Here is a 16,247-nt window from a genome sequence, read left to right on the forward strand (position 1 = left end):
ACACATTAAAATTCAAGAATAAGAAAACACACAATTAAAAAATAGAGAAAAGATCTGAACAGACATCTCATCAACGAAAGTATACAGATGGTAAATAGGCATATGAAAAGATGCTCGACATGGTATGTCATTAGGGAACTGTGAATTAAAACGCCAATGAAATACTATTACACGCTTATTGGCAACACAAAATGCTATAAAAAATGTAGAACAACAGGAACTCTCATTTATTGCTAGTGAGGATGCAAAATGGTGCAGCTACTTTGGAAAACAGTATGGCAGTTTCTTACAAAACCAAACATAGATTGACCATAAAATCCAGCATTTGCACTCCTAGGTGTTAACCCAAATGAGCTGGAATTTATGTCCCAAAACAAAAGCCTGCACACAAATATTTACAGCCGCCTTATTCATAATTATCAAAATGTGGAAGCAACTAAGATGTCCTTCAATAGGTGAATGCATAAACCAACTGTGGTCATAAATACAATGAACTATTACTCGGTGATGAAATGAACTTTCAAGCGATGAGGAGACATGAGGGAAACTGAAATGCATATTTCTAAGTGAAAGAAGGTAATATGAAAAGGTTATATGCTGTATGATTGTAACTATACAGCATTCTGGAGAAAGAGAACACTCTAGAGACAGCGGAAAAAATGATCAGTGGTTGCCGAGGGTTCAGCAGGAGGGAGAGAGGGTTGAATAGGTGGGCCACAGGATATTTTGGGGGCATATTATTCTGTATCATACTGTGATGATGGATACATGATTTATTATGCATCTGTCAAAATCTATGGAATGTACAAAGAGTTAACTCTAGTGTAAAATATGCGCTTTAGTTAATAATGTATCCGTATTGGCCCATCAATTGTTAACAAATGCAGCACACCCAATACGACATGCTAGGAGAAACATTGGGCGAGGGGAGGAAAGAAGGTTGTACATGGAAACTGTATGTAATTTTTTTAAATTTTAATTTCTGTTTTTTTGAGACAGGGTCTTGTTCTGTCACCCAGGCTGGAGTGCAGTGGCACAATCTCAGCACACTACAGCCTCTGCCTCCCACGCTCAAGTGATCCTCCTGCCTCAGCCTCCCAAGCAGCTGAAACTATAGGCATGCGCCACTGCACGGAGCTATTTTTTTTTTTTTTTTTTAAGACAAGAGTCTGGCTCTGTTGCCCAGGCTGGAGTGCAGTGGTGCAATCTCGGCTCACTGCATCCTCTGCCTCCAGGGTTCAAGCGATTCTCTTGCCCCAGCCACCGAGTAGCTGGGATTATAGGTACACACCACCATGCCCAGCTAATTTTTGTATTTTTAGTACAGACAGGGTTTTACCATGTTGGCCAGGCTGGTCTCCAACTTCTGACCTCAGGTGATCCGCCCACCTTGTCCTCCCAAAGTGCTGGAATTATGGGCACGAGCCACTGCACCCGGCCAAAACTCTACATAATTTCTGCAAAATTTTTCTCTAATCCTAAAACTGCTGTAAAAAATGAAGTCTATTTTTTAAAAATGAAATGATTGCTGAATGAGATGCTCTGAGGAAACTCAAGGGTAAGTTTTTCTGAAGATAAAGGAGTTGCAAACTGTAGAAGGATAGGAAAAATATTTTTCCTCTTTGGCTGGAGTGCAGTGGCGTGCTCTCGGCTCACTGCAACATCTGCTCCCCGAATTCAAGGGAATCTACTGCCTCAGCCTCTCAAGTAGCTGGGATTACAGGCATGTGCCACCATGCCTGACTAATTTTTGTATTTTCAGTAGATACAGGGTTTCACTGTGTTGGCCAGGCTGGTCTCAAACTCCTGACCTCAAGTGATCCGCCCACCTTGGCCTCCAAAAGTGCTGAGATTACAGACGTAAGCAACCATGCCTGACTGGAAAAATATTCTTTAAAAAAGTCATCAACAACAATGACAACAAAATAAAAGAGCTCATTTAATTAGCTGAAAAGATATTAAGTGCTTAGGCTGGGCGCGGTGACTCATGCCTATAATCCCAGCACTTTGGGAGGCTGAAGAGGGAGAATAATTTGAACCTAGGAATTCAGGACCATCCTGGGCAACATAGTGAGATCCTGGCTGTACAAAAAAACTAAAAATTTAGCCAGGCATAGTGGTAAGTGCTGGTAGTACTAGCTACTCGGGAGACTGAGATAGCAGGATTGCCCAAGTGAGCTGTGAGGGCACCAGTGTACTCCAGCCTGAGTAACAGAGCAAGACCCTGTTTCTAAACAAATGCAAAAACAAAAAAACCAAAAAACACAAATAAATTTTTAAAATCCTGGAAATCAGGTAAAAATTTGGCAAATGAACTAATTTATTATGTTTAATTTAATAAAAACCACTATGCCTTCTTTGGTTTTTCAGCATTAAGTAAAAGACTAGCTTACATTTTTAATTCTACTTGAATATGCTGTTTCTAGACTTACATAGGTTCCTTGCTAATCTAAAATGCTGATGTGTGACAGTTGACAATTTTCCATCCTCCCAGTTTGTTCTGTGAAACAGAAGATCCTTTGGTTAAAAGTTATAATTAAATGATACTCTATTACGATCAATCTTGATAGAGAGGTACAACTTTGTACGCAAAGTAACAAAATGTGTTTTTGTTAAGAAAAAAAGAACAGTTTTGTCCTGAAGTAAAATGCCTAGTTGTTCCAGAGTAGTAAAGACATCTGTGAAGGACAAAACCCGAATGGAAATAGGAAATAGCAGAAGGTTTGCAGAAAGGAAAGTTTATTTAAGATAATAAAGCTTCTTCACTTATGAAAGAGTTAAGGTTCTTAGCGGGTGATCACCTTACCTTCTATGCTTGTTTTTAAATATTTTAAATGTTTTATCGCCACTTTCAAATGAGTAGCCAAATGTTATTCCTGTGTTCAATTCTCCAGACAATTTTGTTTGTTTCTAAGATTGACTCTCAAATGAAGTTGAATAACCTTCAGAATACCTTTTTACCTAGACTACCTTTGAGATTTCCCAGAGGGCCCCTAGAAGGCCACAAGACTTGTTCTTTCACCTTATTTAAAATATAGGAGCCAGAAACAATTAGGATGATTTGATACACTGTTGTTAGGATTTTGCCGGAAGCTTGTCAGATCAGAAGAGATGCTTAGCCTTCTCTAGGTTAACTTGTGTAGGTAAAATGTTCAAACATTTCAGCAACTACATGTTCTATATTCAGAGATTTGTTAATTCCTCCATTGTCTGTGGTCTGTTTCCTTTCGTTAGAGTCCTGGTGGTGCTCTGCCTGATGTTAGACAACGGTGGAATCATCAGTCATAATTCAGTTATCATTTAAAATGTTTATTTGGACACAATGTTTCCTCTTTAATTTGAATCTAGCCTCCTTCAGTCCAGTGCTTTTCTATTGGAGATGCACATCGGACGTATCTATGGACTTTTATTAAAATGTAGATGTTTAGGACCTACTCCATACTTACTTACTGAATCTTTTTACTTGATATTCTTCATATAGTCTTGATATATTTTTCTTGTATGTTTGATATTTTCTTGGTATGTCATATACATTATGTTTTTAGATAATTATATGTTATACTTCAAGATTTTTTTCTCTGTAAAAATTATGGTTATCCATCTTTATAAATTAGATATAGTGTACATTATCTATTAAAACATGCTTAATCGGCCGGGCGTGGTGGCTCAAGCCTGTAATCCCAGCACTTTGGGAGGCCGAGGCGGGCGGATCACGAGATCAGGAGATCGAGACCATCCTGGCTAAAACGGTGAAACCCCGTCTCTACTAAAAAAATACAAAAAAACTAGCCGGGCGAGGTGGCAGGCGCCTGTAGTCCCAGCTACTTGGGAGGCTGAGGCAGGAGAAGGGCGTAAAACCGGGAGGCAGAGCTTACAGTGAGCTGAGATCCGGCCACTGCACTCCAGCCTGGGCGACAGAGCCAGACTCCGTCTCAAAAAAAAAAAAAAAAAAAAAAAGCTTAATCATTACAGACATTTTACCCAAAGCTTTTAGAATGCCTTCATTGTTTGTTTTGCATGCTATGGAAGCATCCAAATTTTCCTGTCAGTTTCATTGTTATGAAATGTTTCACTTTTGAAAGTTTTCAGGAATAAGTTACCCTCAACCGGTTTAAGTCTGTGTCACCTACAGATACTATTTGTTTTGCCCCCAATGCTTTCTTAAACCTTCCAGAGTTTTTGTCTTCAACAAAGAACTATTTCAGAACCCTAGTTGGAAGGACTCTGTTAGGTAACGACTAACATGCTGGCGAAACTCTTAAAGAGTTGATCATGTCCTTCAACTCAAGAGACATAAACCATCCTAAAATTACTAGAAAACCATTCCTATTGGTGACCTCAAGCTAAAGATTCTTAGGAGACCTCCCAAAGCAGACAGCCTCAGATGTAGACAGCTTATGCCGAAGATCTACAGCTTATGCCCAAGTCTGCAGATTGCTATTCTATAATCGATATTCTTCTGTTTCCTATTCTTTTACCTACCTCCTATCCTCTCCCTGACTTAAGGCTACTTTAGTTATGTAACTTACAAGACTTATATTTTTAATATTTCTGTTTACATCCTTAATCACTCGTTGGTATGAGTTTAGTGCCCAGCTACAGTTAACCCATGAAGTGTCTAGAGTGCACATTTTTCTTCAGGAGCCACCCAGTTTAATTTGGTTCCAATTCCTTTTAAGAAATCAGTTGGTTTCCTGGGTAACTGGACTCAACCACTGGATGACTTTTTAGATGGCAACTCTGCAATAGGTCGGGGGCGGGGGGAGAAATCCAAAAGCTTCGTCATGTCCTAGAAGGGCCCTGCCTCCATGAAACACTACTTGGGGACCTTTTGTGAGAGCTAGTCTTTGTGACCAGACTTTCACTGACAGAATTACAAGCGGATTGAGGAATAGGTGGTATATTTTTGGAGATTGTCTACTTTCAAAAATCTTACAAGTAAGATATTAGTTTTGTTTTTTCCTCCTCCTTCTCCTCCTCTTCTTCTTCCTTCTTCCTTCCTCCTTCCTCCTCCTTCTTCTTCCTTCTACTTTCTTCCTTTTTCCTTCTTTCCTCCTCCTTCTCCTCCTCCTTCTTCTTCCTTCTTCTTTCTTCCTTCTTCCTCTCCTCCTCTTCCTTCTCCTCTTCCTCCTCCTCCTCCTCTTCTTCTTCTTCTTCTTCTTCTTCTTCTTCTCCTTCTCCTTCTCCTTCTCCTTCTTCTTCTTTTTCTTCTGTTTGCTTTAGATCTACTTAGTGATCTCAAAACTACACAATTAACTGCTTGACACCAAACTATTCGTGATGAATGGTACCAACAGTTTACAGCGTTATTTGACAATCCCATAGGAGTATTCTGGCCAAAACCAGATGACTGAATGGCCCCCAGTGACGGATACTGGATAAGGAACAGAAGCCTCTTGACTTACTCACAAACAAGACAGGAACTTCTTACCTTTGTAAACTAATACCTACTCTCAGAATTGTCTATGATATCATCTATTAATTTGTTCTCTAGTAAAATGAGATCAGTAGACAGTCCACTGAAGAAGTAGAAAAACTGGGCCCTGGTTTGAGAACTGAAATCCTAAGTACCCTAGGGGTATTCTAGATTTCTTTCTTCTCCCCTCAAGACACTTCTTTTCATACTTTATGTATGTATGCATGCCTTTATGTGTGTATGTATTTATTTATTTTTGAGACAAGATCTTGCTCTATCACCTAGAGTGAAGTGTAGTGGAGCCATCATAACTCATTGTAGCCTCAAACTCCTGAGCTCAAGAGATCCTCTCGTATCAGCCTCCTGTGTAGTTAGAACTATAGGTGTGTGCCACCATGCATGTCTAATTCATTTTTTTTTTCTTTTTTGTAGAGACAGGGGTCTCATTATTTGCCCAGGCTGCTCTTGAACTCCTGGCCTCAAGTGATCCTCCTGCCTCCACCTCTTGAATAGCTAGGACTACAAGTATGCGCCATCATGCCTGGCCAATTTTTAAATTTTTTTGTAGAGATGGAGTCTTGCAATGTTGCCCAGGCTGGCCTTGAACTCCTGGCCTCATGTGATTTTCTCATCTTGGCCTCCCAAAGTGCTGGGATTACAGGTGTGAACCACTGCACCCAACCTTCATTTCATAATTTACAAGAGATCTGGATAGTAGGGTAAATGTAGCATGCTGTGGTTGAGAGAATAGCAGATGATTTAGACAATGTCAGTAAGGCCATAAAACTCATTTGTCAAGAGGTTTATGAGACTGGGTGGGTGGTGGTCCAGAACAGAGCTGCCTTAGATAAGATATTGATCTCCCAAGGCAGGGAATGTGTGCTGTTTTAGAGGAAGAATGCTGTACTTACATTCCTGCAGACCTCTCTGAAATCTTTAATATTACTAAAAAGATCTAGGAAGTAAACAAAGAAATCAGAAATTGGGTAATTTGATGAGTAATCTCATATTTGGTTACATGGACTCCAGATTCGGGATGAGATCTACTTTCTTGTTTAGTTGGGGCACTCTTAGCTCCCAGCTGAGAAGTAGATTATACAGACTCTGATGATAATCCTTCTCTTAGTATTTGTCTGTGTGCCAGCATTCAGAGGTGGGATCTCCAGAGTTTTAAATGCTGCTGCACTGCTGCCATTATTCTAATCATCCAGCAAGGGTTATCCACTAAGGAGAACTGGAAAATCTGGCTGGGCGCGTTGGCTCATGCCTGTAATCCCAGCACTTTGGGAGGCAAAGGCAGGTGGATCCTTGAGGTCAGGAGTTCGAGACCAGCCTAGCCAACATGGTGAAACCCTATCTCTACTAAAAAAACCAAAAAAGAAAAAAAATCAGCTGGGCATGGTGGCGAGCGCCTGTAGTCCCATCTGCTTGGGAGGCTGAGGCATGAGAATCACTGGAACCCAGGAGGCGGAGGTTGCACTAAGCCGAGATCATGCCACTGCACTCCAGCCTGGGTGACAGAGAGAGACTCTGTCTCAAAAAAAAAAAAAAAGAACTGGAAAATCTGACATGCAGGTTGAAACAGTTGCCACCAGAAGCTGGATGTGAAACAACTGTTAACAGACAATTGATATGAAATGATGACCCCTCAAATACTGGTGAATATCTAGATTGACATACTGATGGCTTTTCCTTCAGCTTGGGCTGAAGAATGACCACAAGGAGAAATTGAGAACTTAAACCATCTTCCCTCACACTGAGTCTGGACACAGACAGCCCAGCTACACCTTAGTGTCTGTATTAAGATGACTTTGTGCTACGTCTCTGCTTCATGAGCGTGTCTTTATTTTTCTAGGCATCTCCTACCCAGGCAAATGTTGATTGTTCATTACAGGATTTTCCCAAAGACCTGTCAATTCTTCAATTTGGGCTCTAAGATTCTTCGAATGCCTCACATCAAAATCCTGGCCATGCTGTTTATTGTGGACTATTATGTTGTGATTCTTACCCAATCTCATTCCAGTTCTCACTTTGAAAGACCTGCCTTCGATCAAATTTCCAATTCTCAGTAAGTTCTGGCCTTACCTTCCCCTTGTTAGATACTGCCAAAGCTTTGCCTGCTATAGGCAATAAATCAGCTTTGTCTTATCAACAGGTTGTGGGGTGTTAGGGAGCCAGCTTTGGACAATAACGTAGATAAATGTATTTTGTTTTTATTTTATTTTATTTTATTTTTGAGACAGAGTCTCACTCTGTCACCCAGGCTGGAGTGAAGTGGTGAGATCTCAGCTCACTGCAGCCTCTACCTCCCAGGTTCAAGCAGTTCTCCTGCCTCAGCCTCCCGAGTAATTGGGATTACAGGTGTGTGCCACCGTGCCTGGCCTTGTATTTTGTTTTTGAAAAGAAAAACACAAAATGCTAAATACTTAGTATATTACTAAATATACTAAGTATAAAATACTAAAAATACAAAAATTAGCCAGGCGTGGTAGTGCTCGCCTGTAGTCCCAGCTACTCGGGAGGCTGAGACAAGAGAATTGCTTGAACCTGGGAGGCAGAGGTTGCAGTGAGCCAAGATGCGCCACTGACTCTAGCCTAGGTGACAGAGTAACACTCTGTCAAAGAAAAGGAAGGAAGGAAGGAAGGAAGGAAGGAAGGAAGGAAGGAAGGAAGGAAGGAAGGAAGGAAGAAAATGGTGGACTAAAGAGAAAAGACTGTAAAAATACAGAAAGAGAAAGGGAGTGATAAATTATCGTCAGGATGGTTGGAAATGCTTCACAAAGAACTGATGTTTATGAAGGAGACTAGAAGATACCTTCCCAAAATATGCCTCTTCGGCATAAAGATTATTTGAAGCTGAAGGTAATTACATATGTGTCGCTCCTTTCCCCTTTCGGACTAAAAGCAGGACGTATATTTCCATTTGGAAGGGGTCTCCCTCTCCTATACTTGGAAGATAACTACTCTAGAGACAGCTCTTAGCACCTGAGAAGACTCTTACCTGCTTAACAAACCTTACTAAGTAACACTTATTTACCATACATTTCCTAGTCACCTTCCGTAACTTACCCAGAAGCCCCAAAATGCTTTTCCTTTGTCAAGCCTCTTCTCCACACTCTATCACCCTTTAAGATGATATTTACCTCTAAGATGGTATATAAGCCCCAAATTCTAACCACCTCCTTGAGTCATCTTCCTTGTGAACACTCATTTGTACATATATAATCCAATCCTTTTTCCCCCTCTTGTTGATCTGTCTTTTGTCAGTTTGATTCACAGAGCCTGTAGTCACTGAACTTAGGAAGGTAGAGGAAAAAAATTCTCCTCTCCAACACTTACTCTGAATCTTTTTTTTTTTCAAATAAGAAAAATTTTTAATCAAACATGAGACTAATGGAAAGAACTCACATATCAATATGGGGGAGGACACAAAGACTGTTAAGCAAAACTTATGAACAGGTAAGTTACTAATGGGGAAATGCAACTAGGAAACGGGAAAATGCAGTTTTACTAATGATCAAAACAAATTTAAAATAAATCAATAATGAGATTTCAAGTCTTGTTTATGGTATTAGGTTTTTAAAATTTTCCATCCAGGACTAATGAGACTTGTTAAAATGTATATTTATTACTGGTAGCAATAAAAATTGTAATGCAGCTCTTTATGCAGTTTGGCAATATGTAACAAGAGCTTTACAATACTTTCTTTTTTCTTTACTTTCTTTCTTTCTTTTTCTTTTTTTTTGATTTTGAGACAGAGTCTTGTTCTATTGCCCAGGCTGGAGGGCAGTGGTGCGATCTCGGCTCACTGCAACCTCAAGCTCCTGGATTCAAGAGATTCTTGTGCCTCAGCCTCCCAAGTAGCTGGGATTATAGGTGTGCGCCACCACACCTGGCTAATTTTTGTATTTTTAGCAGAGAAGGGGTTTCACCATGTTGGCCAGGCTGGTCTCAAACTCCTGAGCTTAAGTGATCTGCCTGCCTCGGCCTCCCAGAAGTGCTGGGATTACAAGCGTAAGCCACCATGCCCAGCCTAAAAATACTTTCTGATCTATTAATTCCACCTGTAGGAGTCAACCCAAGCCCAAGAATCTTCAATGCAACATTATTTCTATTATAAAAATGAGAAATAACCTAAATATTCAGTAATAGAATAATGCTTGATTAACCTGTGATTTATCTACTGTGTGAAATATTTTATGGCTCAATTAAAAATAATTACCATGAAGTCTTTAATACATACCTAGGGGCTACTCTGAATCTTGAAGGATGAATAGGCGTTTGCCAAGAGAAGAAGTGGGTAGAGAAATGGAGGGGATGATTGTGGTAGCAAGTTAGGAGGATTCCAGGCAGAGGAAACAGGGGATTGAGGGGCCCCAGCAGAAATGCCAGGGAGTCTGGGGCATAGGTGACCAAGGCAGAGCTGTGTCCCAGGTGTGTTCTGGTGTGGGAGGCAGGAGGAGAGGGGAACGCACCCACAGGGAACTGGGTTGAAATCCGGAGGGTAAGGGTGTGATAACAGAGCATGTTTGCTGGGGCAAGGTCTGCATCAAAGGGTCACACTAGCAACATGGAAGAAGGTGATGTGGGGAGGGTAACAGTGCACCGCAGTTGCTACAGGGAAGGTCTTGTGAGTATATTAGCTGTGATTGCTGCACTTATTTTAAAGGCAAAAAGAGGCACCAACACGGGTGTGAAGCCATCATTAATAATCTCCTTTTTTTTTTTTTTTTTTTTGTTTTTTAGACAGAGCCTCTCTCAGTCGCCCACGCTGGAGTGCAATGGCGCCATCTAGGCTCACTGCAACCTCCGCCTCCTGGGTTCAAGCGATTCTCTCACCTCTGCCTCCAGAGTAGCTGGGACTACAGTCATGCACCACCATGCCTGGCTAAGTTTTATATTTTTAGTAGAGACGAGGTTTCACCACATTGACCAGGCTAGTCTCAAACTCCTGACCTCAAGTGATCTGCCTACCTCAGCCTCCCAAAGTGCTGGGATTACAGTCATGAGCCACTGTGCCTGGCCATCTCCATGTCTTTGAGACTCAGTTTTAAATGCTGAGGTTACTGCCGGGATTGATGAGACAACTGGCATAGGTGCATTGAAAAGTCTTGCGGCTGGGCGTGGTGGCTCACACCTGTAATCCCAGCACTTTGGGAGGCTGAGGCAGGTGGATCATGAGGCAGGAGTTTGAGACCAGCCTGGCCAAGATGGTGAAACCCTGTCTCTACTGAAAACACAAAAATTAGCTGGGCGTGGTGGCGTGCACCTGTAATCCCAGCTACTTGGGAGGCTGAGGCAGGAGAATCACTTGAACTCGGGAGGCAGAGGTTGCAGTGAACCAAGATCACACCACTGCACTCTAGCCTGGGCAACAGAGCAAGATTCCATTTCAAAAAAAAAAGAAAAAAAGAAAACGGAAAGAAAAGAAAAGAAAAGAAAAGAAAAGTTTTGTGTGCTATTTGCAGGAGTGAGCTAAGAGAACCTGTCCTATACTAATCATAGAGCAGGTTTCCTTAGCCCACTCCTGCCCCAACCTTTTCCTTCTTCTCACTCCCTATGGAAAACCAGTCTTTGATAAGACAACATAAAGAAATACTATTTTTGCATAACATCCAAGGTAGGAAACTAGTCAGTGTTAGCCAGTGAGGGATGATTTGTCTTACAAATGCTCCTCCCCCTGTTGGAAAAGGGACAGAGCAAAACAAATATTATCATAGCCATGACCCCTAAGAGAGCTCTAGGACTGAGCCCAACACCCAGAAAGGGCAGAGAAGCAGAGATCAAGGCAAGGGATCATGGAAAGGGTTCCCTGGGCTCCCATAAAGATCAGCTCTGTGTTGCTTGAAAGGACTGAATGGGAATGTCATTGTTTGCATCCTCTTGTGAGCTCTCTCTGTGTCCTCAGTCAGCTAAGACAATGGTTTTCATTGTGATAATGAACTACACCAAGCACCCTTCCTAGAACCGTAGATACAATTTGGTGTTACACTTTTTTTTTTTTTTTCCGAGCTGTAATTCCTACTGTAATTTAGTTCTCCAACTGAATAAAATTCACATGCAATGTGGAAAACAAACCAGAATTTGCCCTTCAATCTTCCCCAGACCACTTCTACATAGAAAATCCGCTGCTTTTTCCTCTTTCATAATCAGTTTTCAGCAGACTCCACATAATGCATAATTTAGGAGCTGGAAAGGCAGCTGTCTTGCTAGGAAGGCCTCCAAGCCCAGGACACGCTCTCCTAAACGTAACAGGCCTCCTCCTGTGTAGCACCTGACTCGGTCAGAGAATTCACAGTGCAAAACACAGGCTGAGGAGAGGCTGCGGCCGCCCTCCAGTCCAGTCATTTCAACAGTTCAGTGCATTTACCAAATGATATAGGAGGAGGGAGAGTTCTCATCCTTCTTTTCAACGAACACAGTAACAAACTGTAGCTATTCTGAGAAAAGAACATTGTATTCTTAAACTTTTATTCCCTCCTGGTAGAGTATAAACGGAAGGATGAGGCTATCAGGTCCCGTCGCAGGTGACTCCAGAGGAGATTTAAAATGGAAAGCTTCATGGGGCTGGGTTTCAGTTAATTTAATATATTCTCAATATTTAACTTTACTGCACCCCTTCACCACTTAGATCTGTGAAGTGAAAATTCTGACCGATTTCCTGTGTTCTATGGGAAAGGGAAAATGGCAGAGGCGACGTGGAATATTTCAGTAGGAAAGGGTTTGTGTGTTAGGCAAAATCGTCTTCCATTTCAGTCCTACTCAAGGACTACTGCTCACAGGGGAGTCCCACACGGCACAGCCCTGCAGCGGAGGCAGAGGGAGGCCAGGCTAGGCGCGGAAGGGACAACATCTGGATGACAACAAGAGGAGTGGAGTGTGGAGAACCAGCCCGAGCATCCTACAGGCGGTGGTCACCACAGGAGCACCGCGGCCCGACCCCCGGGAGGAAGGTTTCTCGTCTGGCCACCTTGGGGCATGGAACTTTCTCAGGTTTGGTCCTACATCTTTGGATTGAGATAAAGAATGGATGAGGCAGGCTGGTGGGGTAGGAAGAAGGGACAGTGGCTGAGGCAAGTTCCGGGATGGGGGCCAGGAAGGGCTGTTGAGATGCCACAGCAGAATCCCCTGTCAGCCTCTGCCCAGCTCCTCCATGTCTCCTGCTCCTGGGTCTCTCCCCTTGTAACAGAGCTGCCTCACTGAGACTCAGGCTCCCGACAACCAGGCAGCAGCGGGTCACAGGAGGGGAAAGGGCAGACGAAGGGGCTCCTGGGGCCAGCTCCCCACTGATGGCGCGCCAGATAGGGCCTTCCCTCCCAGAATGGGGGAGGAGGGAGATCTCTTCCAACCCCTCAGAACTCCATTGCTCCCCGAGGTTCTGGTTTCTTGCCTACTAGGGTTGGGTTCAGGACCCAGCCCTGCCTGGGATGTGAAGGGGAAGCAAACAGCACCACATCCATAATATTTTGTGATATGAAGATGCCCAGCCTGTGAGTGTGGCTTCTGCCCCTCTCCTCTGAACCCTCAGTCTCAACCAAGGGTTTTCTCTCCACCTGTGGCTTCCTTGGGCTCTCCCGCTTCTCTTGGAGCAAGTTGGCTCCCTCGCCAGCTCACGGGAGAGCTGTGGTCACATTCCCAAAGGGAATGTGATGGAGCACCCATTATGGCAGCTACTTGTTGGAGGTTAAGAGTGTTCGCCCTGGAGTCCGGCAGCCTGGATGTGGGTCTGGCCACACCACCCACCAGAAGCCTGCACGGAGCTTCCCTGCCCTCTGTCTGGTGAAGGTTCACTGCTTCCCAAGGCTCAGCTCAGAGTGTCACTAACCCTGGGAGTCTCCCCTGACACCGAGTGCTAAGTAGCACCTTCTCTGAGTGGTACTCTGCCCTCTCCCATGTTTAACAGCTTGCCTCCCAGGAAGGCTCCATGCAGGGTGTTGAAGGAGAGGGAAGGAGATGAAGGAGAATGTCAGATGAGTAGCTGGACTATTGGGCTGGGCAGAGGGCACCCAGGCACAACAGGCTCCCCAGAGACCCACCACCCCGTCTCACCTGTGCGTGGAGAGCCACTCCTCGCCCGCCCTTTCATTCCACCTCGTGCTGTAAGAGACAGGATTGCTGACAAATGGCTGACCTCCAGTGAGTCCCCCTCCCTGCATCCCCTCTGTCACTGTGGGACCCCTCAGCTGGTTTGTGGCTGCCTCAAACTGGGACCCAGCTCCAGTGGTTTTGCTCAGCAAATTATAGAGTCCCCTGCCTGTGACATTTCTCTGATACTGTCAGTCATGAGGTCAGAACATCCCCCACCCCCTGCCCTGGACAGAGACAGAGACAGATAGAAATCTGCTGAGGGGCTGGCTCGGAACAGGCAACCCTAACTGAGACAACAGAAGGCTGAGAGGCCCCAGCAGGCTCTGAGGAACATGCAGCGGCCGGGACAGTCTCCAGTGCTGGCCTGAATACAGGCGCGGTGCACAGGTTGTCTTGAATCCTTCCAGTAGCCCTGCAAGGAGGTGATGACTATCCCCATCTCATGCACAAGGACCAGAGAGGTTGAATAACCAGCCGAGGTTGCTCAGCACGCAGGGGGCAGGCCCTGGAGTCAAACCCAGCTCCTCCCTATGCCTCTTAAAGACCACATGTGCTTCCCCGATCCCCTGCTGCTGCCCAGGAACCCTGTGGGCGGCACATGCAGGATCAAGACGTGGACTCACCTTCCTCTTTCAGGCCCTTTACCTGGTGGCTCATGGTGAGCAGGGCTGCCGGGGTCCCGCACAGGCTCACGCAGCGTGCTTACACATGCACACCTTCAGCCTGGGCCACTTTCCTCCCTCATGGTGGCTGGCCTCCCCTCCTAGACCTGACAGCAGCCAGGGCTTCTTGGTTTGAGATTGAATGTAGAGGTGGATGAAGTTTGCAGGAGAGAGACGGGTGAAGGAAGGCGGTGAGTTCCTGGCCCATCAATCCGGCCACACACTCCTCTTCTCAGGTTTCCCAGCAAAGAAGCAGCGTAGCCTCACATTTCAGGCATCACTTATACATGAGGGGCCCTGGAGGGGCTAGGAGCTGCAGGCTCATCTCCCAGCAATGATGCCACTGGCACTCTAGCCAGAAGAGGTGTGAGGAGCATCCCAGGCCCTCTCCCATTATCTTGAGTCTCTAACTGGGACAAAGCACCAGGGAAATTCTGGATGTTTGTTTAAGTTATTACTTGGGCTTCTGTTTAAAGTGCAGATTCTGGCATGTGGTCATTCACACCTGTCATCTCAGCACTTAGGGACGCAGAGGCAGGAGGATTGCTTGAGCCCAGGAGCTCAAGACCAGCCTGAGCAACATAGCGAGACCACATCTCCACAAAAAGAAAAACAATAATAATATATTTTAAAAAATAAAATGCATATTCCCAGCAGTGGCACTGGGTGTTGGAATCAGTCAGTCTGTGCCAGGCCCCAGGAGCCTGCACTGTGAATCCTGCTGCAGGAGTCCCGAGACCACACAGATGAATGTTCCCTCTCAGCTCCCACCCCCTCCCTCAGTAGCTTTTCCTTCCCTGGCTTCAGGGAGGCACAGATTTGGCTGCTTTGAAAACCATCACCAAAGCGTCAGAGGGACCCTCTGGAAGACATTCACAAGGCCTCAGAGTGTGGAGTTCTTAACCTGGAGTCCCTGGAACCCCCAGAGCTGTGGATGGAATTCCATGAGTTTGTGAATAGTGATGGAGAAAATATTACACCTTCACTTTTCCTAGTCTCAACTGAGATTTAGCATTTCCCTCAATCACGAATGTAAGCAACGACATGTGATTTTTGTGCCAGCGAGTCACAGATATTTTATTGCCCCATTAAACCAATGAGGTTGCCTCAAAATATCTTATATGTTATCACAACTTCAAAATTATAATAGAGACCTGCCATGAAATCTTGTTATTTAATTAGGAAGCATATATTGTCATTATATGAAAGATATTTAAAGTGATTTTGATGCCTATTTCAGGATCATTGGTCTCCTTTGTAATCCTAGTGTTTTATTTTATGGATTTAAAGTCTATGTTCTGAAAAGTGGTCTGTGGCTGGGCACGGTGGCTCACGCCTGTAATCCCGGAATTTTGGGAGGCCAAGGCAGGCGGATCACCTAGGGTTGGGGGTTCGAGACCAGTCTGGCCAACATGTTGAAACCCCATCTCTACTAAAAAAATGCAAAAATTAGCCGGGTGTGGTGGGATGTGTCTGTAGTCCCAGCTACTCAGGAGGCTGAGGCAGGAGAATTGCTTGACCCAGGAGGTGGAGGTTGCAGTGAGCTGAGATTACACAACTGTACTCCAGCCTGGGTGACAGAGTGAGACTCTGTCTCAAAAATATAAATAAATAAATAAATAAATAAATAAATAAATAAATAAATAAATATGAAAAGGGGTTTACGGACCTTACCAGGATGCCAAGGGATTTTATGACACAACAGAATCAAGAGCCTGCCCCAGGGCAAGTCTCCTATGGGTGTCAAGGACAGACCTGGCCTCTGATCATGCCCATGTACTTTCTCAGCGGTCAGGAGTAGGAGTGCCTGTCCCCATGCAACCTTGGTGAGGGAAGGGGCAAAGGAACTACCTCTAAAATGTACATGCAACAGTTCATCTCAAGCTTTTAAGCTTTTCTCTTTGTCCCTCACCTTGGTCTCTGACCCAACTGGTTCCTGCAGGGCCTCTCCAGTCCCCAGGGCATGAGGCAGTGAGAGGATCTCAGTTGCATTCTCTGGCATCCACACTGCAGGACGGCAGCAGTGAATCCCTGTCCCCACCAGGGCCATCCCAGTGCAGGGCCTCCATTCATGTGAGAAG

At 44.4% G+C, this 16,247-nt stretch overlaps 1 protein-coding gene across 1 annotated transcript in view; it reads right to left on the minus strand.

The window, feature by feature from the left end:
• The window catches only part of TMC2 (transmembrane channel like 2), a 102,152-nt gene extending 89,074 nt beyond the window's left edge, over positions 1–13,078 (minus strand). The window contains exon 1 of the mRNA XM_021921184.2: positions 12,970–13,078. Coding sequence (XP_021776876.2) covers positions 12,970–13,078 — 109 coding nt within the window. The remainder of the gene's footprint in view (positions 1–12,969) is intronic.
• Between the last annotated feature and the right edge of the window lie 3,169 nt (positions 13,079–16,247).

Source organism: Papio anubis, chromosome 16 (genome assembly GCF_008728515.1).
Source record: "Papio anubis isolate 15944 chromosome 16, Panubis1.0, whole genome shotgun sequence".
In the NCBI taxonomy this organism is placed as follows: Eukaryota; Metazoa; Chordata; class Mammalia; order Primates; family Cercopithecidae; genus Papio; species Papio anubis.